We start from the raw sequence: 27072 nt of genomic DNA on the forward strand, positions 1-27072 counted from the left end.
TCAATGTTAAAAAATAAGTTATAAATTCTGATCAGGTCTGCATTTGTATCAACTAGGGAAGTATAATAATAAGCTTTTATAAATTTCAATACCTACACTGCAATTGGAAATATTTAACATTAATATTAAATAAATATTATAAGAAAAAGTATATTATTCAATCCAAGAATACTATTCTGATGTTAATGCATTGAATCAAATGTTGCGCACTCAGGAAGCTAAATATTGTTAAGCACTCTCTTTAAAATTAAATTTGTAAATAGCAACTGTTGAGTTTTCGGCTTCTTCTTGCTTTCTCCCTCTTATATGAAATCCTTCCTTTAGGGCTGACAATGCCAACATTTTATGTTGATTGACAATTCTAAAGTGCTTGTAACAGTCTATTCAAATAATAAATATTTAATACAACGCCCTCTATATTGAACTAATTTTAATTAGTAGAAAACCCCTACTGGTTTACTTTCATCATCATCATCCACAGACCACCCTCAAATTTCCAATACTACCAGTTTGTAGCGGCTTGCTTCTAGTGTTTTCCAAGGTCCTCGAAAAGCCTCTGTACAGCTTTTGAATGAACGTCCTATATAAGAAAGGACCAATATCTAGCCACCTCCGCACATGCAGTGGTTGTCGTGCATGAAAGTGCACCGCCCGCCAGCCCGCTCGTAAATGCTAAACACCGAGTAATCACTAATCTGTGTAACAACTCCTGAAGATGCCCCGTGGAGGGGTGAAACACGTGTTGAGTGAATTTACGGTGGCGGTTGTGTAGTTTGCATTGTCTGTCGCATGCGCATTTACGAGCGGGCTGGCGGGCGGTGCACTTTCATGCACGACAACCACTGCATGTGCGGAGGTGGCTAGATATTGGTCCTTTCTTATTTAGGATGGACTTCCGCAATGTAACGCCTGAATCCATTAAATATGAACGTCCTATGCTACGTTTGTCTTTAATATAATAATAAAATTAACAAATACATACCTGCTGCAGACCAGTCGTAACCGAATGGGCTCTCTGATGTACCATCATCTCATCGTTCTCGCTTTTAGGCTGCAAAAAAAGTAAAATTATTCATATATCTATGCATATATAATAAAATTCCACCAGATATCTAATACCACATTTTCTTAGTTTCAAATCTAAAATTAAATGTATATTATTAAATAAATCTTATTGCAGCTCTAAAAAGCTCATAGATGATAATATAGTGTATACATCAAACATAGTTAAAATTTCTGTCCTTGTCTCAACAGATTAAAATTTTGAGCTGGTAGCTTACTTACAGACTGACTACAACAGCATATGTCTATAGTCCTAGTATATGCCTTGAACATACAGATTTTAAAAAATAAAATCATTTAAAAATATATTTACTGACAAAAACTCTTTTCATTAGATTGATTCATTTCATATTCTAATGTCTTAAAAAATTCTTTGTTCAATGATTTTTAAAATGATGCAAAAATTTGTAAATACTTGAATATAATTTATTTAGCCTATCGCACACGTCGTTGCAACATTCGGATGTCTTACGCAGCACTTACAATTCGTTTTCGTCTGTTTTTGGCTTCATCAAGTGATGTGAATTTGAAGTCAAAAACACACTAATTCTTATATCTAATTAAACAGAACCAATCATCATAAGCAAGAGAACTTATTCGCATAATGCATACAACATATTTAGATTGAAATATTGACCACATGTAAACGTATCCTTATCTCGGTTTTATTAACCAATGAGAACATTTAACATAAGAGCGAAAGAACGCGTCTTTGACGTGCAAATGACATATGTAGACTGACATTTTGCTCCCGTGCGAACGCATCTTCAGCACATTTCTTAACTAATGAGAAAACAATCAATTTAACCCTTTTCTTGATAATGTATCTGTAGAGATACATCAGAATTAAAAAAAATAGTGACATCATTTTTGAACGCAAAGTATTCATTTGTATGTAAATGTTTAGGTAATTTCTTAATTTTCGAACGCTTGTTCAGTTTTTTTTGTTGGCATCCTTGGGTCTTAAAAGTCAAGTGGTATGAATATTAATGTAATATTCAAAAAAAATCTGACAAGTTAAGGGTTGATAGCGTCCCTAACGTGCATCTGCGTAAACGCATCCTTAACTTGTTATTACTAGACGAATAAAGTTAAGGTACCTGCGCTGGGGATAGGGCGGGCGGTTCGTCGGGCGGCGCTCGTCCGGCTAGTAGCGGGCTGGCGGTAGCACTGGCTACCGGTGTCGCGGCCCCACTGTTACCGTTGGGCGCTGCTTTACCGGCCCCACACTGCTGCGCCTGTATCGCCTCCTTCACTTCTTGGAACTTCTCTATGAACTGCAAAGACGATTTTTAAGGAAATTTCTTTATTAAAAATTAAGATTTTTTTTAATCAGGTTTTTTTTAAGTGAGGTTATAATTGTGTGATAAGATTTAAAGGGGTATATTTATAACTCATTTGCTGTCAATACAGCTTATCTAAAAATCAATGGTTTCAGAAAAAAAAAACAAAAAGATGGTGATAATAAAGTAAGGAAAAGCGTTTTAAAAATTAATCCTCCTAAATATTAAAATTAATCATTTTACTATCCGTCGCAATAGACTGTCTGTCGTATTCCAAAAGAAAAAATAAATTATCACTATAAAATATTACATCAATGTGTACATTTTTTCGGCTTCAGTTTATTTTTTTTTTAACAAAATCATTTTCGAGACTCCTATATAGCTAATGAAATAACAAAACTATACAATTTCTTATTATCGAAGGCCAAAAAATATTTTTCTTTTCTTTCTCTTTTATGATATTTACATACTTCACCTATCTTCATTAATTTATCTTTTCTATTTTATCTATTCTCTCTTTTCGGTAGAAGCATAAAATGCCTTCGGCATTAAGTCTGTCGTTGTAAATAGATTATACATGTGTTCAGATAAATAATAAAAATGTTATTCATTAATGTATAGTAAATTATAATTACATGTTAGTGATAAATTAAATTAATATCTTTACATAAAAAAATAATATTTGTATGTATGTCTTTTATAGAATCGTAAACTATGCATTTGATCATGTTATGATCTTTTGCAAACTTGAGCATAAACCCACAAAGGTTTTCTCGTTTCTATAACTATTTTCAACAGATGGCGCCACTTATTCCATTGAATTTCATATATCGGTGTGGCACATAATTAAAATAAAAACGAAAAAACTATATATACTAATATTTTATTGTTAAATTCCATGCAGACAAAGTCTCGGGGTGCAGCTAATATAAAATAAAAACAAACTAGTTTTTGTAAAACCTCTGTAATTTTAAACATCGACTTAAAAACCAGCTTAGTTTATGCATTATCATTTAATTATTACACAAATATTAAAGGGACCGGAAAGTAATGTCGTTTCTGTCTACATATTTTACATAAAAACCGATTGATTTTTACCGCTCCGGCATTGAAAATTTGTACAATACATAACAAAAGGTTATTTATAACATAGGTGGATATATTGTTGATTAGAAATAAAAACTTCTTAAAAATGTAGCCGTGTGAATTTAACTTAGAAACGACATTACTTTCCGGTCCCCCTGATACAATTATTTACAGCCACCACTTGTGGCGTCATACGAAAAATACCTAGTGAACCCAATTTGATAGAAACTAGAATCAGATTCAACTCCCCCTAAAGGATCCTTAATGCTAGGTTTCGAAATGCACCTTTATCTCAACACAGAACAAACTGGGATGAGTTTCTTTTGTTGTCAGTTTCACAATATCTTTAATGATTTCATAATGTTAGTAGATTTCAAAGCTTACCTTTCCTAACTCTGCCTCGGAAGCGAAACCGAGTCCGTACACTGTGTTAGCGCGCACGTCACTCCACTGCCCAAATTTCTGTGACGTTTTTGTGAACGTCATATTGGCGGTTATTGTGCTGTTTATCACTGCCTGTGAATATAAATGAAACCATATCAACACTACGTTAAAATCAGGGAGGAGTCAATAGCCTCCCTGATAAGCGGAAAACAAACCAAAAACCTATTCATCAACCTCTGTAGAAAAATTATAAATAAAGCTATAGAAAGAAATAAAAACTAAATATTGCAAAGAAATAGAACTAATAAAGACAAAATAAAAGCAAAATAATATAATAATACTGTGATATAGAATAATTTTAGAATCTAAGTAAAAATGTAATTTAAAATAACAATAGAATTTAAGAAAATATAAAAAGAAATGAAGAATGAATGAAAGGTGATACAGATTTCACATCTTAAATATTTAATGGAATCAGGCGTTATTTTGCGGAAGTCCATCCTAAGTAAGAAAAGGACCAATATTTAGCCACTTCCGCACATGCAGTGATAGTCGTGCAACAAAGTGCACCGCCCGCCACCCCGCTGATAAATGAGTATACGGCAAACAATGCGAATTACACAACTGCCACCGTTAATTCACTCAACACGTGTTTCACCCCTCCACGGGGCATATTCAAGAGTTATGTTACACCGATTAGTGCCAAACACTGAGTCAATCTTTCTCTCTCTCACTCAGCGGGCTGGCGGGCGGTGCACTTTGTTGCACGACTACCACTGCATGTGCGGAAGTGGCTAAATATTGGTCCTTTTCTTACTTAGGATGGACTTCCGCATGATTCCATTAAATATTTAATATCAACACTAATTATTATCCGTCTATTACTCAGGATGATTTAAAAATAGGTGTAAAAGCTTCCAAGGAGTATTTATATAACTCATTTGCTGTCAATTTACTGCGTGAAAGCTCTGAATTATTACCGAAAACTTTTTAATAAAGCTAGTATTCTTATGATTGTCACAATATATCTATAATAATGGTTTGTTTGCCTACAAAAATATTTAAAACTATTAAAAAAACAATGACACTGTATTAATAAAATTTCTAAAAATAAACTGTATCTTTCTACTTTTGTTCTTCAAAAATACAACACACAAGGTATACATATGGAGAATAAAATTCCACAGACAATTTCACATTTGCGACTGGAGAGATTTAAAACCAATACTAAAGAATACTACTGAAAAAAGTATGTTAAGTAAGAAAAGGACCAATATAGCTACTTCCGCCAATGCTATCTATATATTGGTCCTTTTCTTACTTAGGGTGGACTTCCGCAAAATAACGCCTAAATCCATTAGAAAAGTATATTATTCTTTTCAAGAATACTGTACTTATGTTAATGTATGGAAATTTAAATTAAATGTTGTTGACGCTCACTCAAGAAGCTAATTATTGTCGTGAACACATTGTAAAATTATTTTAAAAACGATTTTTTTGTCACTGTTGAGTATCTAATACCTACGGAGCCGGTGATAGGTGTTGATCGACGAATCGATATAACAGCTTATTCGAATAAAAAATATTTCCAAAATTCAATTATTTTAGAGATAATAAATTACCTAATAGTATTATTGTAAGAATAAGCATTATAAAAAAATTAGATTACATTTTTAAACTAATTTTTGTTAACTATCTGTCCCTGCAAACTTTGTACTGCTAGAAGTTATTGGCCTAATATGCTTCGCAATTGAAAATTAGTGTAAAAAAATTCAGATGTATCATAATAAGACGATTTGTACAAACTGAACGAAAATAGTGGTAAAAGCTAAAAAATTATTGACATTCACCCAATACATTTTTTTACACCAATAACCAATAACCTTGTGGATCCAAAATATAAAAATCCGAATCTAAATTCAAAATGACGTATATAAAATTTTGTATTCTACCGTTTAAATAACACTGTTAAGTAAAATAATGTATTTTTAAAATTTCGTTCACAAACAAAGGAGTTAGACTTGTTTAAAAATACAGATAACAAATGAAGCTATTGTAAACTGCACACAGACGTAGTTGTGGCATAAAATAAAGTATTATTTACGAGAACACGTTTCGTTCGAACAATGAACGTATATTACTGATGCATTTTGGATCGTAAAACAAAATCGGTGTTCGCGTCTGAGTATCTAATCCAATCCATTTGGTGAATTCAATATCACGCTTTAAGCAGTATTGACACAAACTAAAACCGAAGCCGACCTTGCGAAGGTGACTCGGAGACACTGCATTAATCAATAATAACTTAAAGCCGCTAAGTTATTTTCACACAAACTTTATCTAATATATAAAATTCTCGTGTCACGGTGTTCGAACTTGAACTCCTCCGAAACGGCTTGACCGATTTTTACCAAATTTTACATGCGTATTCAGTATGTCTGAGAATCGGCTACTATCTATTTTCCATACCCCAAAGTGATAAGGGTGGTCCACCCCTAAATTTTATTTTTAATTTTTTACATTTTTGATACAGCATACAAAAATACATAAAAACCTAAATTTTCACCCCTCTACGATCAACCCTTATCTTACATTTGTTAATTAAAAACTTTAATTTTTTTTTGCAAAACAACGTTTGCGGGATCAGCTAGTTATTTTATAAAGTATATAAAGTCTCGTTATTTTTTTGTTAAATTTTTTTTATGCCCTTTTTATTTTTCTTTTACAAATGAATCTGAATCACAATGTAAATTTTATAAATATTTTTATAACGTTCCGAGCCACGACAATTTTTGAAGATTTTCCATACAGGTCGCGTGGGGCGTATACGACCCACACTTTAAAAATTTTAAAAATGTCGTTTAAGACGTATGCTTTAAACTTTTTCAATACTGCAAAGCTATAATAAGCGAAAAAAAGTTATAAATTTCCATATGCATTACATACGCCTACGTGATGTGAATTTATCTATATTCGACTCTACAATTCATTTGTTTAATAATCCTTTGTTTTTCAATGACAACAGCAAATGGCGTGAATGGAAAGTGCAGCGGAGATCGTATACGCCCCACATGCCATGGGATGTGTTAATTTATTTTTACGCAGTCAAATACACGAGGACCAATATAATATACGCCGACCTTATAGAGATCCCTGTCCCATTGGAATTCTATGGGGGAAGCCTTTATCTGGCAGTGGACATCCTTTGATTGAACACAACTAGTGAAACGTCTTTCACTTAGAGCGTCATTGGCAAGTCCACAAATACACAAGCCAATGATATATCCATGCTCGGGATTTCCCTACAATATCGCTACTTTCAACCGGTCATATTTTAAATCTATGGGGGGAGGCCTATGTTCAGCGGTGGACGTACTGCGGCTATGATGATGATTATTTAATATGGAATAAAAACATCCGTAAACGAAAGGAAGTAGACGACATATACCAGCGGATTGGCAAGGTGTAGTGACAGTGGGCGGACCACATATAGTGCAGAACAGACGGCTACTTGAGCCTTGAGGTTTTAGAATGTAGACCAAGAATCAGCAATGCAGCGCTGAACGACCAAATACATTAGATCATCTATAGGATGACAAGCGACCTTCGTGCAGTTTAAACGATAATGATGGTGACCTGTGTACACCTGTTTTATAGTAATATCATATATCAATTCATTTTGTAACTTATCTTTAAACGTATCTTTTAAATAGTACGTTAGTTATTCTAATTTTAAACTGGATTATGAAACATAACTTTGTATAGCACTACATTTGTGATATATAGCCTATGTGATATACAGTTTGCAATATGCCTTAGTAATTCCACCAACGGCTCACCTTCGTACCCTCGACGCTGATGATGCGGTAGAGATTCCTCGACGAGTCGTAGAAGAAGGAGACGGATACGGCAGCGGAGCTGGCCGACATCCAGGACCTCTTCGTCTTTGGGTCTATGTGGAATACGTGCGCCTTACACGTGAAGATAGGTTGTTCTCTGTAAACGAATAGATTGATACTCATTTTTTTATATATATACAGTATGATTAATTAAAGATGAAAAAGGTTTAACGGGGTGAATGTAACAAGCTATTGTTTGCTATCTAACAATATATCAAATACCCTATACAAATATCAAAAGGTTTCAGAAATATTAATAACATAATGATGATATAATAAGAAAAAGTTTTCATAACTATTGTTTACTATATATCCCTGCAGACTTTGCTGCCAGAAGTTATTGGCATTCTAATAGATAAATAAATTAATATAACATATTTCAGAGCGATAACTTTATTATTTAATGGAATCGGGCGTTACCTTGCGGAAGTCCATCCTAAGTAAGAAAAGGACCAATATTTAGCCACTTCCGCACATGCAGTGGTAGTCGTGCAACAAAATGCAACCCGCCAGCCCGCTGATAAATGCGTATGCGGCAAACAATGCGAATTACACAACTGCCACCGTCAAATCACTCAACACGTGTTTCACCCCTCCACGGGATAACTTTAGGGTGTATCCTTTTACAAAAATTAATGGCTTCAGAAATATTAAATAACGTAATGATATAGTAAGATAAAATCCTTTTCATACGGATTATTACAAACTAAAATGAACTATTGTTTACTATCTTTCCCTACGGAGTCAACTGCCACAAGCTTTTGGCCCGTCGCATCCCAATAAAAAAAATAATGTAACATATTTCAGAGTTATCACTTTGTAAAGCTGACGAATGAGCTGAAACCTTCGATTTTTGAACAGGGTGTACCACACATAGACTGCAAATGTCCTATACATTCATCCCTTTAAACTTTTATATCAATTAAATACGATCATCCTGTACACACATCCAAAAAATCTCTTAGATTTGTAAAAACAAACGCCTAATTGTTAGTTAAAAGATTTCGTCAAACGTACTAGCAGTTCAAAGAGAAGTTCCAAGAAGTGAAGGAGGAGAAACAAGCAAAGCAGTGTGGGGCCAGTAAAGCAGCGGCTAACGATAACAGTGCACTTATTTTTAAAAACACTAAAGTTGACCTAATATTTGTCTTGACAATAACTAGCAACCCAGATCCGCCATCAAAAATTTTAAAAACCATTCAACCTTCCTCTGTTTATATTTATATGTGCAAAGAAACATTAATTTTTCATAATAAGTCCACTGGAAAACATTTCATAACTGAATATCTAGTGCCTTTTCAGAGCTTCACTTTCACAAAGTTTCTTTATTGTTTCATTTATTCATATTATTCATTTATGCGTGTTATTTTCGGCTCGAATAAATAATTTATATTGATCACTTGTGAATGCTAAGGGTCATTGCCAAAACATCACAATTTGATAAAACTACGAGTATAATAATTTCAAACTTCCATATGATGAAATGCTTTAACTTGAAATCCTCGTAGGTTTCTAAACGCGACCTGTCCAAGGCAGAGAAGAATAAGCAGAATCAAAATTAAAAACGAAACCTTAAATAAAAAGTTTTAAATTTTTTGTTAAGCGACAAATTAGTACGGAGTCTCTTCACGAGTGGAACTTTCTGGACATCTTTGCTCCTCCTACCATGTTGTGAAAACTAGATATGGACACAATTGTCAATCAGATGCTCACGAAACACGGATGGTTTTCTGAGTATTTATATAGGTTTATATGTAAGAACAGCCCGACGTGTCTGTGAGCAGGAGGCAAAGCAAAAAACATTTTATCGACATTAGTATTGCCACATATAACAAACTTGTTTTTAATTCTACAGCTAACATTTTGTACATTGCTATCGTTTTTACATTTGTCACTATTATATCATTATTTTTACTTCAAATATCTCTGTATCTTTTTATCTCAAATTGTATATTGCCTGCATTTTTCCGAAAATAAAAAATTTAGACATTATTCGTATTCGAAATGTTCCATTTTAAACTGGACAACATAAATCACTTCGTAGTGGGGAGCCTGGCGGAGGCGTTGACAAATAGCTGACCGCCCATCGCTTCCAGCTTATAAAGAACTTTATTAGAATGAAAAGAGTAATTATTTAAAAGTTATTTACAATACTGTTCTGAAAAGGGAACTGGACACGGAATTTTGGCCTCACAAGTCTTTGCCATTGAGTCCAAAATTTCCTTTGTAATCCAGTACGCGGTTTTTTATTTTAAAATAATATTTCAGTACAAAGGGATTTATAAGTATTGTAATTCCTGTAAACTTACTACTATATGTTACAAGGCGTTGCAAATTCGGTGCTGATCACAATTTAGTGTCTTAAAACATTAAGTAACTCTAAAGCAGTATAATCAACCTTTTTTGTGGAAAAAAGATTAGTGAGGATAGTATAGTATATAATGATAGGCCTGCGTTTTTTAAATCCTGCAGGACCATAGTTCAGGGCGTGGTCAAATTAAACTGCCGACATCAACAAAATATGAAGATGGTAATAATATATTTAAAAAAACTACAAATAATGTAGTATATTTAAAACTTTGCTGTGAAAAATTGTGGAAACGATTATAAAATAAGCAAATAAACAGCATTTTAAAAATTTAAAATCCTGTTTAAAACAAGATAGGGGTGTACTAGAAAAAAAAAACCTTTTATATACCGTACTCCATCTTAGCCTTTTTAAAATTCTTACGTCCCCTACGTAACATATATACTTTTCTTATTAAAACGAAACCGTTTTCGTGTCGAGTCCACTTTAAAATTTCTCCCCTTAACAATCAAATTGCTCCCTTGTAGGGCGTAGGCCCCACGTTGGGAAACTCAGATTTAACTTAATCATTCTAATTATAACTTACACTCTGTCAATATACCTTTCACTTCTTACTTCTTAGGTCTTACTGGAGAAGTCTATAACACAGTAGTGGCTAAAATTATATCAAAATTATTTGAAGAATAATCAATATTTTTTTAATGTACGAAATGCGTGTTTTTACACGTCAACTTAAGACAGATGGTTGGAAATACACAGGGGGACAACTATGTTCAGCAGCGGAAGTACACGAATGCAATGATGATAATGACGGTTCTGGATTTTAAAAATCGAATTCCGATGTTTTAAAGTTATTAAAATATGACAACTTATCTCGTTTATATCGATGGACTTCAAAATCGGTACATCAGGTCGCTAAATGGGGACTTAATAATTGGTACTAAAATTTTTATACAGATTTGAAATTTAAATTAAATGCTCATCTAATAAAATTTCCACATTCCGTTTCTGTTTTTATAAACAGAAGTTTCTCCTCATTAATATTAATAGTTTATTTTTACTTATTGAGTAATCAACGGTTTCCAGATTTATTTTTAGCTTATTGCGGTAGGACTCCTCAAAGTTACGTTTACACCAAAATCACAAGTACCCACAAGTGATTCGTCTCTTTGCACGTCTAAACAAGCGTGTCGGACGGCGGTGCCGCTTTGCAAGTCTTGACACGTACTAAATATGAAATATGCGATTTTTTAAAACAGTCGCCGAGCTTTTTAAACATTTCCCTACATTTATAGTTGAAGACAAACAACATTTGAATTCTTAACTATCGTTTTCGATAGTAACAATTTTCGTTCCAATTTCAACAGGCAGCATAAACTAAATAATAAAAACATATCTGAAAATATTACCCAAGCTAATAACGTTCCTGTCCCACACAAAACAGAGGGAACGGGAGACCCTCAGGAGGCCATAAAAAACATTACCTAAAGATTTATATTTTAAATAAATATAAAAAAAACCATCGACAAATTTATATAAACGAAATAATTCCTCTGCAAATATTTAATTTTATCTTTATTAAACTCGAGGATGAATATAAATATTCTTTTTTATTTCAATAATGAAATTTATTTATCTATTTAAATAAATTACGGAGAACTACTGAAGATAGGTAAACAAACCAAGTTCTCTATGTCGTCTTAATATTCATATCTCAAACACAGACAACATCACGTTTTTTTTATTTTTCATTTTGATTTAATAATTACTAGAAAACTACAAAACAACTAGGTAACATAATTGCGATAAAAATTAAAGGTGTGTAATCACGTACACGAGAAACTCGTCCCCTATAGATTTCCCGAATCCAGTGTTTACGTACGACCTTTACAAGATCGTCTGTTCAACTTTATATGTGTTTCAACTTAAGGCTCAGCAATAACGAACTGTCCTATATTCGCAAAAGTTATGGGTCTGAAGTGGCGTTGTGAGAACGGGTGGAAAGTGGCACCATCGCCTCCCTAATGGCAGATAAAGAAAACCGCCGCAAATTCCTTTATCATTGCAATAAAGTTGTCAAGAAAGTTAGAAACAAAAATATAGATTAGATTAAAAAGTATAAACGGTCGGCTATATAATGACAAAAGCACTTTAATAAAAAAAAAAACAAGGAATTTTAAATTGAAAACCAAATTATATCAAAGAATGTGGCGAAGGATGAGATGCGGTGCGTGTAAGGATTGTAAATGAAAGGAAGAAAACGAAATAAAATGAGGTGAATGACATGGCAATAGAGATTGTGAAGGATGGGAGAGGAGAACAAAAGTCTCTGCCACAAATACGATAAGGAAAACGAGAAGGAGAAAGAGTGACGTGTTCGAGCTGATAGATGCGGCGTGGGTAGGATCCTCAATAGGTGTTGGGCACTAGCAACGCAAGACTGAGAAGATCATTGAAGATCATTGCCACTACCTTTTTTTTATGGTCCCCGCTATTGGAGGCCTCTCGTACCCCTAATTTGTAGGGTTCAGGGTCATTGTTTACAAATAAGTTTTTCAAATTTTTATCTTTATTCTTCACTCACTTTTATTCTTCTCAATTTCTTTTGTTCTTGCCTTTTTTACTTCATAATATCTTGCTACTACCTTTGGGCACCCATGCCTTGCAGTGGCGTTTATTAAAAGGCATTAATAAATGAATACCAGCTAATACCATTTGCAAACACATCCTTACAATCATCAATTATTGTCGACGTCCACTTAGTAGATCTACATCAAAGTTATAGCGAAGGTAGCTTTAATACCCTACGTATCATTATCATCATCGGCCATAGACATAGGCCTTCGCCGATTTCCAATAGACCTGATTAGAAGCGGTATGCATTTCTCCGCAAGCATCGTCAAACTTAACATGGTCATTGATACCAATGTCTTCAACAGCATCAGGCAATTATATGATCATTATTGTCATTTCAGTCAGAACTTCCACTGCTAAACATAGTTCTACTCCAAATATTAACGGAAGTACTGGTTGGAAGCGGCTTGCATCACGCACATACCAATCCAACCAAGAATAGCGGAGCTACCAAGGAATGATTCAGGTATTTTCGCTAATTATATCGAAAGTATGTGTCGTGACGCCTCCGAGCTGGCGGACGCGGTTAGATCCCCCCACAAGTGGGCTGACGACATAGCAATAAAGATCGTGGGAAGTCGCTGGAAACGAAGACCGAAAGACCAGTCGTAGCGATCTTTGTCTATGTGTTTATAAGATGATAATGGTGATACAATATTGGCCAAATTTTGTTCGCAACCTGTTAACGGAGGCATACCGAAAAAAAATTAATATTCGATATTATCCAATAAGTGTAACGCTTCCCCTTTTTAGCTAAACAAGGAGAATAAACTCGGTCCACTCGGATCGTCTTATCAGTTTCACAACTGTGTCATTTCGATGATGCTGTATCGATTTATCTCGCCGCAGGCGCCGCGATAAGCTACATTAAAGCTTTCGATATAAGGTTGAAAATGGATCGCGGGGATTCCCCTTACAATTTGGAGTGGAGCACTTGGGATGTTATCAATAGACACGTCAACGACGTTGTGTTACACTTTACGGAGATACCAGTTTTCCCAGCAATGTGGGATGTAAGCGATTTTTAACAAACTAGATTTTGTCAAATAAAATATAGGATACGAAATATACAGGACGATTGATTATAGGTTCAAAAATTTTGAAGGAGCGAATCTATAAATTATTTGTCAATAAAATTAATACGTCTGGTAACTTTTGATAGTACAAAGTCTGCAAGGATATATAGTAAACAATCATTAATTATAAGTACATGAATGTGTTCCTTTCAGCCAATGGACGTATAGGCCTCAACCAAAGATCGTCACGACGACCGGTCCTGCGCTGTCCACCTAGTGGGGAATCTACCCACGCCACGTCTACCGTCTCGTGGTCGACACTCTAGAACCTTTACAGTACCAGACGATAAATATTGCACATCGACCTTTGGAAAGAGACAATCGTTCCTCACTACCCATGTGACGTTTTGTCCGTCGTTGTATTTCGTACGACAGAGACAACGCTCTACAAAGTCGAAATTAGCCGATTGTCTCTTTCCTATGGTCGATGTACAATATTTATCGCCGGGTATTGTAATATTAGTATACTATTTTAATATATGTTTCCCCATTTATGGTAAAATATATCTAAATGTTAATAAATCAATAAAACAAAAAACAATATTAAACGGCCGTTTCAATAATAATAAAACACGACACGAAAAATTTATTGTATGTTTAATTAATTATAGTCGAATAGGAAAATTTAAATTATAAATAGTATACTTTATAATTATACCGTATATTAATTGATAGAAAATGAACAAATACATTCACCCCTTTAAAGGTTACCAATAACCAATCATAGCATATACCAGCCGTCTAGACAGACACAAATTATTGACCTATCGCATTCTGACACTATAAATAAATTTATGTAACATATTTCATAGTCATAATCTCATTAATTAATTTAATTTGAAATCAATTAATTAATCCTTTTATTAAATACTGAACGAGCCGTCAAGTGAGTATAAAATTTGTAGCGCTCAAGTGTCAATAATGCATAGTTAATACCGAACTGCATAGTTAATACTCATATGCGCAGTTTTAATGGACAACGTTCAATGTTGAACGCACTTTTAAATTTTTCCCATAAGAACCATACAAAGTATTACGAAACTTACAAGAAAGATTAATGAAAACGGCGGTCTTTAATCATCTGAAGCAGAGATTTATTTACATACAGAATGATTTGTTATATGTGTAAAAGGTTTAAACTTCGAACCAGGTATAATAATTTCGTCTGAATTTTTTTGGATTATATTGAAGGAATTTATTACAAATAATTTAACGTGTGGAGAGGGCTATGCTTGAAGGTTCACTGCACAGAAGAACCAAAGTCACCGACGTACTTCGTTGGCGAAGTTCTCGAGTAGCTACGAGCTGGTAGTCCACATTGATTAGCTCCCCACGAGGAACAAGTCGTGGATGCGTGCAACGCAAGACTATTTATTGCGACTACCTTAGGAAAAAGACCTATGTCTTGCATTGGGCATCTATAGGGTTAAATTAATAAATACCAATAATTATTCTCGACGCGCTCTAAAATCATCACTTTCACGTGATTTTGAGTGAGGTTTGTACGCTATGTTACGTCAACCTGATGAATATAATAAAGCGACGAATAAAGACTTTAGAGGTAAAGCGCACAGGATCAAATTTAAGTTCAGCCTTGTAATTTAAGACGAAATACCCTACCATCCCTTAGACAGGCAATTTGTAATTCCAATATAATATGGAACAAGGTTAATAATTCTGTAAAGTGGCTTGGGCTCAGGAGGCATAGTTGCTGCCTTGTTTAATAACAATATTTTGAATTTCTCTAGCTTTGTAGGAAATATTTCTAACCTCTTTGGTGTTACCTCATAATATAGAATGAAATTTAAAAAAAAAAGTTTTTTTTCAACTCAACATCATTCACGTGTAATATAAAATAGCAAGATAAGATAATATAAAATAACAATTTTTACATATAATTTAAATTAAAAATATCATTCTTTGAGTAGGCATTTACAAGCGCTTTTGAATCTTTAATTTTTTTTAATATATAAGTAATAAGCTACCACCGGCTCAGAACGCTGATCTGTTGAAAGAGCCAGCCAGAAACTCAACAGTTGCTATTTTAAATGAAATTTAATCATTTTTTATGCGTACAAACGTATTTCCACACATTTCGATCAACTAAAAACTTTGCAATGAGATTTATTTAATGATATACTTCTAATTTTTTATTTGATATACTTCTAATTTTTTATTGGAAACTAAGAAACGGAACCCCGTGGAGGGGTGAAACACGTGTTGAGGGATTTGGCGGTGGCAGTTGTGTGATTCGCATTTATCAGCGGGCTGGCGGACGGTGCACTTTGTTGCACGACTGCCACTGCATGTGCGGAAGTGGCTCAATATTGGTCCTTTTCTTACTTAGGATGGACTTCCGCAAGGTAAAGCCTAACTCCATTAAATATTTAGGAAACAGGAGATCTAAGATATCTTGTCGAATTTTTTTACAAGCGTACATCGATACCCACGAAGTATTTAATTTTTTGAAGACGATATTTAGGCGTTACGAGTTTATTTTTATATATTTTATTTAACATATTTTTCTGTCACTATTTTATACATAAGATTTTAAATTGTGGCGCATATAATATGTTAGCAAAAATTATTGCGAAGCACCCGTCAGAATCATCAAAAATCTTTTTTTTTATTTCTAATTTTGCCAGTGTCTTACATAAACGTATCTATACAGCAATAAAATACAATTGGGGGAATACCGTAAACCCCCTCACCCCTCAGTATACATAAATAAACAAACCGTCAATCTTTTATGCTCATAGATGTGTTAGTGGTTTGGTTTACTTTTTTTTTGCCACTACACTTATAATATTTGTGATGGCCATGTCAACTGCTCGAAACTGTTGTCAAGCGGGTAAATTTTCGAATTCCTGCAGCTAGAATGCGTTCTAAATCTCTCTTCTTTTTATCAACTGCTAAGACAAATATCGGTAAACGTGCACACTTATTATATATGATGTGTGACCTCCACAATTCATAAAAATTATAATTATAGAATAATTATGATTCTTATGAACTATAGAGGTAATTATAGAATATATTAGTGATATTGATATATTTTCGTGATATCTTCTATCTTTTAAAAGACAATTTCATTTGAAATTTTTGAGTATACGGAATACAATTTAAGCCTCATTGGAATATGACGGCTTGCTGTGACTCGTAATTATTACTGTCTGTTTTGCATAATGCACTGGATTATTGATCCCTGTTTAATAATGTTTTTGCATTGTTTTATTATTGTTTGACTTTGATTCATTAAATGTTCTTAGTGATATCGTTTTAACGTAACAATTGTAACTAGTTTTATATTTCTAAGTTTGTTATTTCTTACTGCTTTTTGTTTCTGTTTATCTCCAATAAAGTAAAATAAAATTAAAAAAAAAAACCGGCAGAGGTCGTTAATGAAGAATGAAATTCTTCATTTGAATCAAACCAACAGCTGTGATGGACATATCTGACATATATACTGACGATAGCATTTTTGGTCGAGTCCGTAATAAAAGTGCACGCTTATCAAGTAGCAATGATGATAAGTTGCCAAATTTATGTATGTTCTCAATTTTAATTTTAATTTGCATATTTTGTATCTATGGACTGAATTTTCATTGTACACTTTCCATTTGTTGGTAAAAAAAAATTATAAATATTTATGTAATATGGATTATATTTTTACTTCTTTGGAACGTTTTTTTTTTTTTGGGAAATATTTTGTTTTTTATCTTACACGATTTTTTAAAATCGTGAAACATGTTCCCAGATTTGCCATAAGTCGCATGTCTTTTTGGACACGATTTTTTTGCACGTTTCTCCGTATCTAATGTGTAATAAGAGTTGGGTGTACATACATATACACAAAAAAGGTAGATTTTTTAAAGTTTTTGTAAATCTTGAGAACTAGTTTTTATTAACATGTAAGAACCTTCATAAGAAACAACATACTTTAAAAATTTCCCACTTTTCAAGTGCGGTGACAGGTTTTATGGTTCTTTTAAGTATTTCCTGACATCGAGTGGTCTTATTGTTACTGATAAAAACTTTGTTGGATGCTGTATGTGGCTGTTGTTCGTTTAACTGTTTGCTTTCAATAATGCATATTGTTCTGATAAAAAAATGAGTGATTTACCAGCAACTTCAGTGGCTGATGCAGTAACCAAGATCGAGAAGGGGCATACCTACCATTCAGTCATTCGCGCATTGAGTGTATCGACATCGATGATTCATCGCGTTGTACGACGCTACTGGACGACTGAATCTTACGTGCGGAGGATAGGGCAGGGCAGAAATCGGTCAACTAGTGCCGTCTTGAAGACGATATAACTGCTAAAAAACTGCCTTTTTTTTGGGTTCCCCTAATTATGCCGGTGTGTATTCAAAAAAACTAAAGTATTTACGAAATCTGGTGAGAGAAGACTAGTGGCCAAACTCACAAAATTAAAAAAACCAGCAACGTTTTTAAATTTTAAAAATAGAACACATCGTTCTCGATCGATGATCCGGTAGTCGCGGCATAGTAAAGGTCGCGACAAGTAGCTGGATCAGGGAGCGCAAGACTGATCATCATAATCTTAGGGGGGAAGCCTATGCCATACAGTTGGTGTCTATCAGCTGATATGATGAACTGTAGCTTCTATATTTAGACGAGAGAACTTATTATGATACATATTATGTTGTATTACTGACACGCCTTAATAAAAAATATATAAGTAAGAAAAGGACCAATATTTAGCCACTTCCGCACATGCAGTGGTAGTCGTGCAACAAAGTTATCAGCGTGCTGGTGGACGCAAGGTAACGCCTGATTCCATTAAATAAAAAATATATAAACTAAAAGGTTTGATAGTAAGAAAAAAAATTAAGAATTATAAAACTGTTAAACAAATGATAAAAATAAGGAAGTGAGGCGATGTATGGAAGAAAAGTAAGTATTAGAAATTAGAGTGAAGAATGAAAAACATTGACAAGGACTGAAGAGTTTTGAAATAAAAAGAGAATAAAAAAGAAAAAATAACTATATACATAACGACCCTAATAGAGGTTGAATTAGGAAAAAATAACTTACATCTTATATTATGGCGCAACATGGAAGCCAATTACAGCAGTAACGATAAAATATAAACCTTCGTGAATAAATAAACATTTTTCAATTTTCACGAGAATCAGTAAACCTTTTACATTAAAATTTTCAAACCAAATATCGTATTCGTATGTACAGTTAAGTTGCAAAGAATATTAAACAAACAGAAGTATTTGATTCCGTAATAGACTGCTGTGCTGTGTTGCTTCGATCTACGTTGCGGTAAACTGTATTGCAGTTAAATTATGAATGCACGTCCCTGTCTCTGAACATAATATAAACCGTGGTGTTTTATTATCTAATATCCGAATGCGTTACAGGTTTATTAGGAAAACCTATACAGGGTGATGGGTTTAAAACGTGTGAATGTAAAGCTCATTGCTGTCAATTAATATATGGTACATCCTATCTAAATTTTTATAGTATAGTTTAAAAAAAAAAGTTTTCAAAATTCGAATAGCTATATCCAAATTATTTTTTATTTATTATCTATTCCTGCATTCTTTGTGTTGCCAAAAGTCATTAATCTGTAGAATTCTAAAATAAAAATAAATGAATATAACATATCTCAAAACGATCGCTTTATACTGGGTAGATTGGAAATAAGTGTAAAATCTTTAACTTACAAAAGAACTATACATACAGTACCCGACGATAAATACTGCACATCGATCTTTGGAAAGAGACAATTGAGTAATTTCGGCTTAGTAGAGCTTTATCTCTGTCCCACACTACCTATGTAACGTTTTGTATTTCGTGCGACAGAGATAACGCTCTATGAAATTAGCAGATTGTCTCTTTCTAAAGTTCGATGTGCAATATTTATCGCCGGGTATTGTACGCTTCTTTTACACCTATAACCAAACAACTTTCCTAATGCTTAAACAGTCTCACATAGTCCAACAAGGAGAGACAACTTGAAAGTGGACTCGACACGAGTTTGACCCTTATAAAAATACGTATGTTACATAGGGGGCTGAGAGAATTTAGAAAAGGCTAAGATGAGACATTGCATATATAAGCTTAAAAAATAGTGGTCTAACACGTCAGCCTTACCCGTGACAATGGGCACTGGAAACTCGAAACAGTGTGAATATAAAAGTGAAATTCACTGTGATATAACCCGTAAAAGAAGCGTCCAGATATTGACAGCTGGCAGGCCAAACAGCATGCAGCAAATATGGCCGCTGGACTGCCACGGACCAGCTTTGTGAACAGACAATCGGTCGACGGACTTCATCATAGACCTAGGCGTAGAAGTACTACCTTTTATTAATTCCGGATCTACGCATGCCTTATTAAAATTTTCTGATTCCGCGGACTTAAGCGGACAGTGCATGGAAGGCACTTATTTTCAACCTTATGTACATAACTTAGCTCCAGGTCTACCTTGACAACCTCGGGAACTTTTGTCTATTCATTCCACAGACGCAAACTGCAAGACATAGGCTAAAGATATATATGGGAATATATATGGGTTGTAAGTTCGCAGTGTGGTATTACGCTATCTAGAGGACGCCGCTGCCCATCCTCTAGCACAGTGATTCCCAAAGTGGTCTATATCGACCCCTAGGGGTCTATGACAACCTGCAAGGGGTCTACGTCAGCGAAAAAAGAAAAAAATTTGGGGGTCCATGAAATGAAAATGGGGGTCCACGATAGTGGATCTCAACACATACACTGATAGTACCTATTTACTTACATCATACTATTTTATAATATCAAAACATTTACATTATTTATAAAAGTACCTATGAAGTAAAAAAATTATTATGTGTTGGTATTTGCTTTGTGGTCGCAATACATTTTGAACTTGTAAAACCTGAGAGTCGCAGTTTCAGAGCTTCGCTACCTTGCACTGACTTGTTCAATTCGTCACTCTATAAATACGAATGTGGGACAAACAAATAAATTTACAGGAAATCAATATCAGGTAAGTAGGGGGTCTACCCAACACGGAAAAACATGGCAAGGGGTCTACGACACAAAAAGTTTGGGGAACTCTGCTCTAACAACTTGTCTGTGAGCAGTAGCAATCCTATATAATTAACGCGCACAGTCTGAAATATATAAGATCGTATCCCGGGAACCAAACTCGCGACATTACTGTGTTACCACTGTTCAAATGAACCTTTACATCCAGCGAAATATTACCAGAATTCAGTTGCACGGTAGGAAATTATAAAAACGCATAACAAATAAAATTTAAACCGAAAAATGTAATCTAGGTCAAACTTACACAAAAAAATATTTATTGCGTGTGGGATTCGAACCCAAAACAATCGACACACTGACCTCCACTGGCTTTGAGTCTGGTTACGAAGTCAATAATTACAAACTCAAATAACGTTGCAACTTGAAAAAAAAAATTTCACAAAAACATTGCAACATTGATTGATAGATTCCGCCAAAATAACGGATTCTCTGGCGCGTAACAAAGGAATAATAAAAACTATACGCCGGTACAAATGTTGGTTCTATATTTGAAAAACCAAATCAGAAAGGAGAATCGCAGAAGAATCAAGGTTTACATATCTCGAAGAATTGATGAGGGTGGGACATATCGCTCATGGAACCGACAGTCGATGAGCAAGTAGCGATCACCAGCCGGTAGACGGCGTAGGTAAGGGGGTCTTTCCACTAGGTGCAAGACACATTGTGTAGATGTATAGGTGAGACCTAAGCCTTACAGTGTAGGTAACACATGTAATTTGTATTAATTACAACACCACTGCTCACAAATTGTTAAAAAAAAATTGTACAGAGCCGCACGCAAACTATATCCTTCGATACAATGTTCATCCAAGTGCTAGGCAAGTCCTAGACTATGTAAATATGTGGACGGGGCAGCTAGACAAATATCATCCCAAGTAAGAAAAGGACCAATATTTAGCCACTTCCGCACATGCAGTCGGAGTCAGGAGTTCCTGAAGATGTCCCGTGGAGGGGTGAAACACGTGTTGAGTGATTTGATGGTGGCGGTTGTGTGATTCGCATTGTTTGCCGCATACGCATTTATCAGCGGGCTGGCGGGCGGTGCATTTCATTGCACGACTACCACTGCATGTGCGGAAGTGGCTAAATATTGGTCCTTTTCTTACTTAGGATGGACTTCCGCGAAGTAACGCCTGATTCCATTAAATATCATCCCGTCTGTTCACAAGCATCCCGTGTGCGTCTAGCTTTTCTTATCGTTTACATGCCTCAGGCGGTAACTAATACTTACGCGCACACTTTACTCACCGGCATATGATTTGGCACATGAAGGAAAGTAAGACACTGAAATTCAGCTAAGCGTGATTTTGCGAAAAATAAACGTAACACTTAAAAACCCAATATAGTCTAATATCTCGCTCGAGTTTACGATGTGACAAATGAAATGCCGACTTTTATACTTTTGCTCTTATAATTGTAACATATAGTATATATATGCAATTACTATTAAATAGTAACTATAGATTTAGCAAACAAGGCAAATATTAAAGGAAAACATCGTAAAAATAAATGACATTGGATGCAAAAATCAAAAAGGTACAAAGAGTGTGCACAAATTCTAGTCGACATTTGTAGTATGTGTGTCACAGGATAATGTACATTGATAAATGTCAAGCCATCTGTTCTTAAGCATCTCATGTGCGTCTAGTCGCCCTTACACCTCAAGCAATGTTGTCAGTGCAATAAAGGTAACTACTATATGAGATAATGAAAATGCCACTTATATATGACAGTCATCAATTGCGGCTTTATATGTGGATTAAGAATACTCTTCCAATATTAACATGTCTAAGCCCTAATAGTACTACAATACCAAGCTCTTAAAGAAAATAAATTTAATGCCATGAGAAATAAAAATGACTCTGAAAGCATATTCCATCGACCATAACAAAGATCATCTCTCCACCTTGCAAACATCCTACATGAGCTTCACCCTATGCTCTCCACACAAAAATCTTAAGACTCCGGCAGCCATTTGTTCTGGGCCCTATGTACCTGTCCATGCCCAACTTGCTAATTTGTTTAGGTATCTCCTCATTCTTGATGAGAAACCCCAAAAAGCTCTTGATCATGGCTCATTGAGTGACAATGAGGTTGCCAATAAGTCCTTATATATCATGAAATATAATTACTTTTCACAGATAATATATTTAAGCAGATGATTTGTGTGGAATATATCATTTTAGTGACTTTCAATTAAGCCACTCCCTTTTCATACAGAGTTACATCTGTTCATGCAGCTTTTATGTTTGACATTTAGAATAATTAAAATGTTAAGATTTAATTATAATTTATATGGTCTATATACCATAAAAACGACATGACAAAAGATTTAAATTAAAAATTATTTTAACTTGTACCTAATAATATCTTTATCAGCCATCTTAAAGAGAAGCTGCTTTTATCATGAATTCTCATATATTAAGTTACTATACATGTAACATATACAGGGTGATTTGTTACAGATGTTGAAGGCTTTAAAGGTTTAAATGTCTCTTTTATGAGCAATAAGCTCTAAAGCTTTGGCACCTTTTCCCAATTATGTAGAACTTTAAATATGTTACATTATTTTTTTTTTGATACAACAGGCTAATAGCTTTTAGCATTACAAAAATATAGTAAATAAATGAAATCGCAAATGATAGTAAATAATAATTAATTTTATTATTCAGTGGTTCAAATTAAGAAAACACATTTTTCATTATATTATGATTTTGTTAATAAATATTTCGGAAACCATTGATTTTTGAATAGGGTGTGTCATATACTAATTGACAGCAAAGGAGCTATACATGTACTACATTGAAACTTTAACACCTGTATACCATAGTAGTTTATATGATGAACGCAATTTACTTTATGGATTACATGTTGAATAACTTGAATTTTACAGAAAAAAATAACTTTGCAGGGTTTACATGTAAGTTCTTCTAGATGTAAAATTAAACTGATTGTGACATTATAAATAGTCCTTTTCATTTGGCATTTCATACTATAAACAAAATTCGTTTTAACAACTCTAAATTCATATATTGGTATGCAGTATTACAATTAAAAATTACTTTAATATTCTATTTAATTTCTTCCTATAAACTTAATAAGAATCATTATCAAAGTGATATCCTGGCAAGTCAATTAAACAGCCCCTTTATCGTAAATATATGAGTAATTTAAAAATGTAATATGTTGGTTTTAATAGTAATCAACCCTTATTCATTCAAATATTATAATTTATAAACTGTAAAAATGTTAGAAAAATAAATCGTAAGCCGTCATAATTACACGTCGGTCTTGTGTTTGTCGGCTAAATGACGATCTGGACATTGTCAAGGCAACTAATTAAAAATATTTTTATAATTTAAAAATGTGTCTGACAGGTAATAGTTTCTTTAATAAAATAAATAAAATTGCATACTGGCTAATTTGGTCTAATGAACCTAATTATGTAGGAACGTGAACCGTGAGCACAAAACCACTCAAGTATATAAATATTGAACATTATAAATAGCAGGCTTCGACCTGACAACCCTCGACGACCTCACCGCTGAGGTAAACTCGTTCAATTGGATGCAATCAATCTTAAGCCCATACAAGCGTAAATTTAACCGCTCCTTTTGTATCTCTTAGAGATGGAGTGGCACAAATCGTAAATATAATATGAAGTAAATTTTAACCGCCAAAATATTAGATTAAACGAAAATGCCACATAATTTGTAAGAAAGCTCAAAAATACACCTTCGCATTGGTAAATTATATCCCCTCCCTAAAAATATCTCGTTGCAGAGAAAACGATTTTTAATATATATTGCCGCAAAATATTTTACCTGGTACTATCGATAAATAAAGATAAGAATGCATTTAATAAAACTTACCCCATTGTTTCTTTTCCTGCTGTCATTTAAACACAGTAATTTGGAAAATATCCTACTTCATAATTCCAGATTTTCTCTCACACAACTGACAGGCGGCAGTTTAGCTATAAACTAAAGAATTGTAAAGTTGCCTGTAACGTGAAAAAAAAGTTAAAAAACGAGAAATTAGTATTGCGAAATTAAAATATAAAAAATTAAATAAAAAACAATTGTTAAAGTTTTTGTTACGATTTTACAGTTAATGTAAAATTTTGATTATTCAATTATTACAAAGAGCTTTCAACTTATGAGCTGCCATCTATCAGCGAATAGTATAAGCTTTCATTTTTAACCGCATCTCACCATCGAATCCAAAAGTAAACATCGATAAAATACTTTAAAAAGGCAACTCTCTTCCAAAGAGTTTTTAATTAAAAAATGTTGTAATTATGATTCTTGGTTGTAGTATGTACTACAATATACACAATTTAATTTTCACATAATTTCTTTTTAATTTAAGAAAAATGTTTAAATTTTCTCTGCAGGAAAAAGCTATATGAATTGATAAGTATTTTTTAAATTTTTACTGGTGCACTTTAACATTTTTAAGAGATATTATTCATATATTTATTTCTTGAGACAAATGTAAATTACTTTGACAGAAATATTGCTGCAATGGTATGCAGTGCTTAAAGATGGCGCTGATGTCAAATAGTAACAAGATTGATACTATTTACGCTCTAGATAAGTTTAACTTACATTTATCCACAAAAAGAAAGCTCACAGATCATTTTATTAAGTTCTCTGTAAAAAAAACTGGTAAAATCTTGAATTAAACGAAATGAAAAAAAAGAATGACAGTGCTAATTAAATGAAATGCTGTGCTAAAAATAAAATTCAATGCTAATTATGGCTTTCATATGCTAATTGAGAGACATCAAAGATCTATTTTATAATAAAATAAAGTAAAGGAATAAATAATTCCAGCTGAGGACTAAAGAAAATGTTATTATTAGACGTTATTTTCATCAATGCATTTTAAACAATCTCCTTACACTTAACATACGAAACTTCAACTGAGTCTCTAAAACAGTACTTGATGATTCTGCACAGTTTAAAAAATACCATTAATAAAAATAATAACTGTGGAAATACTCAATATTTTTTTATGAAATTTTACCACTAGAACAAACGTTTATAACGATTACATATTAGGATCTACAGTAAGTATCATTTAAAATAAAACATGTATTCGAAAAGAGATAAGCGATTTTATGCTACAAAATATAATTATTTATTTTTTAATATATTATACGAGGACGGAAATAACTCAAAGCGACCATAATAATAAAAAGGCTATAAGGAAAACCAAAGTTAATTTCTCTACAAATGAATGATATTCTGATAAAATATACTGTAAAATCTATTGACTATTTGTAACTTCACCGCGTAATTTATGCATATGTTAAACAAGAAATGTAGCGTGTGTAATTAAAAATCTAATGTGTAAGCGAAGTATGTAAAATTACCTGTTTATTAAGTAACATTTCGGTCAATATACAACCTATGGCGATATCATTAGAAACTTTAAATGTTTATTATCGTCGTCTCTATTGCGTAGTGGTAACTAAATTTTAAATCTCACAGTAAAGTTTTAAATTTATAAAAGTTGATCTTTATGGCAACTCAGTTATTTTTATTATATCATATATTTCAAAAAGGATCGTTATTGGCCAAATATAATATTAGTTTACATTAGTTTCGTTACATCGTATTAATTTAAAAATATAATGTAACGCCCTGGCCATAATTATGTTAGCTTATTTTTAAACGTTATAGGAATAAATCAAATAACCTAAAAGGGCTCTTTAAACAATAATAAAATCAAACATGAACAAATATAGATAAATTAGTGACAAGATTTTTAGTTTTAATTACAGTGATATAATATAAAAAATGGTTTAAATAATTAATGAATATTGTTAAAATTAAATAAATTGATTTTAGGCGATGCACGTGGGAATTGGGCCGTTTAGTCCGAAATTGGTACATATTGTGGAACGAATTATAAAACCTATTATTGTTGGACAAGGATAGTTATAGAGAATACCAACAATGATATTCTCAATTGTAAATGGTAATGAAAATTACCCAATTAAAGTTTTAAGAAGAAATATTAAGTAAAAGAATGTTTGAAGAATAAAATTAATTAATTAAATATTTATAGAGATTAATAATATTGTTGAGCATTTTGACAGACGGATACTGGCAGCGAGCAAAATGGCGTCCAGTGAAAGTATGCGGGTTACGTAAAAAAATCGGACGTTGGTCGTGAATGTGCGCTTTGTTAAGGCTCGGTGGTCAACATCTGATAGTAAACCGCAATGTGGTTAAATCTATTATTAAATTTATGCTACTTT

At 33.3% G+C, this 27072-nt stretch overlaps 1 protein-coding gene across 1 annotated transcript in view; it reads right to left on the reverse strand.

Moving 5' to 3' along the window:
- Positions 1-24764, reverse strand: part of homer (protein) — a 68731-nt gene extending 43967 nt beyond the window's left edge. Inside the window, exons 1-5 of the mRNA XM_068768021.1 lie at positions 24674-24764; positions 7655-7811; positions 3816-3947; positions 2163-2339; positions 983-1051 (exon numbers count right to left, since the gene is read on the reverse strand). Coding sequence (XP_068624122.1) covers positions 983-1051; positions 2163-2339; positions 3816-3947; positions 7655-7811; positions 24674-24699 — 561 coding nt within the window. The 5' untranslated portion in view covers positions 24700-24764. The remainder of the gene's footprint in view (positions 1-982; positions 1052-2162; positions 2340-3815; positions 3948-7654; positions 7812-24673) is intronic.
- Between the last annotated feature and the right edge of the window lie 2308 nt (positions 24765-27072).

This window comes from Battus philenor, unplaced genomic scaffold (assembly GCF_028537555.1).
Source record: "Battus philenor isolate CCGP_79_NKW_IND1 unplaced genomic scaffold, ilBatPhil1.0.hap1 SCAF_24, whole genome shotgun sequence".
In the NCBI taxonomy this organism is placed as follows: domain Eukaryota; kingdom Metazoa; phylum Arthropoda; class Insecta; order Lepidoptera; family Papilionidae; genus Battus; species Battus philenor.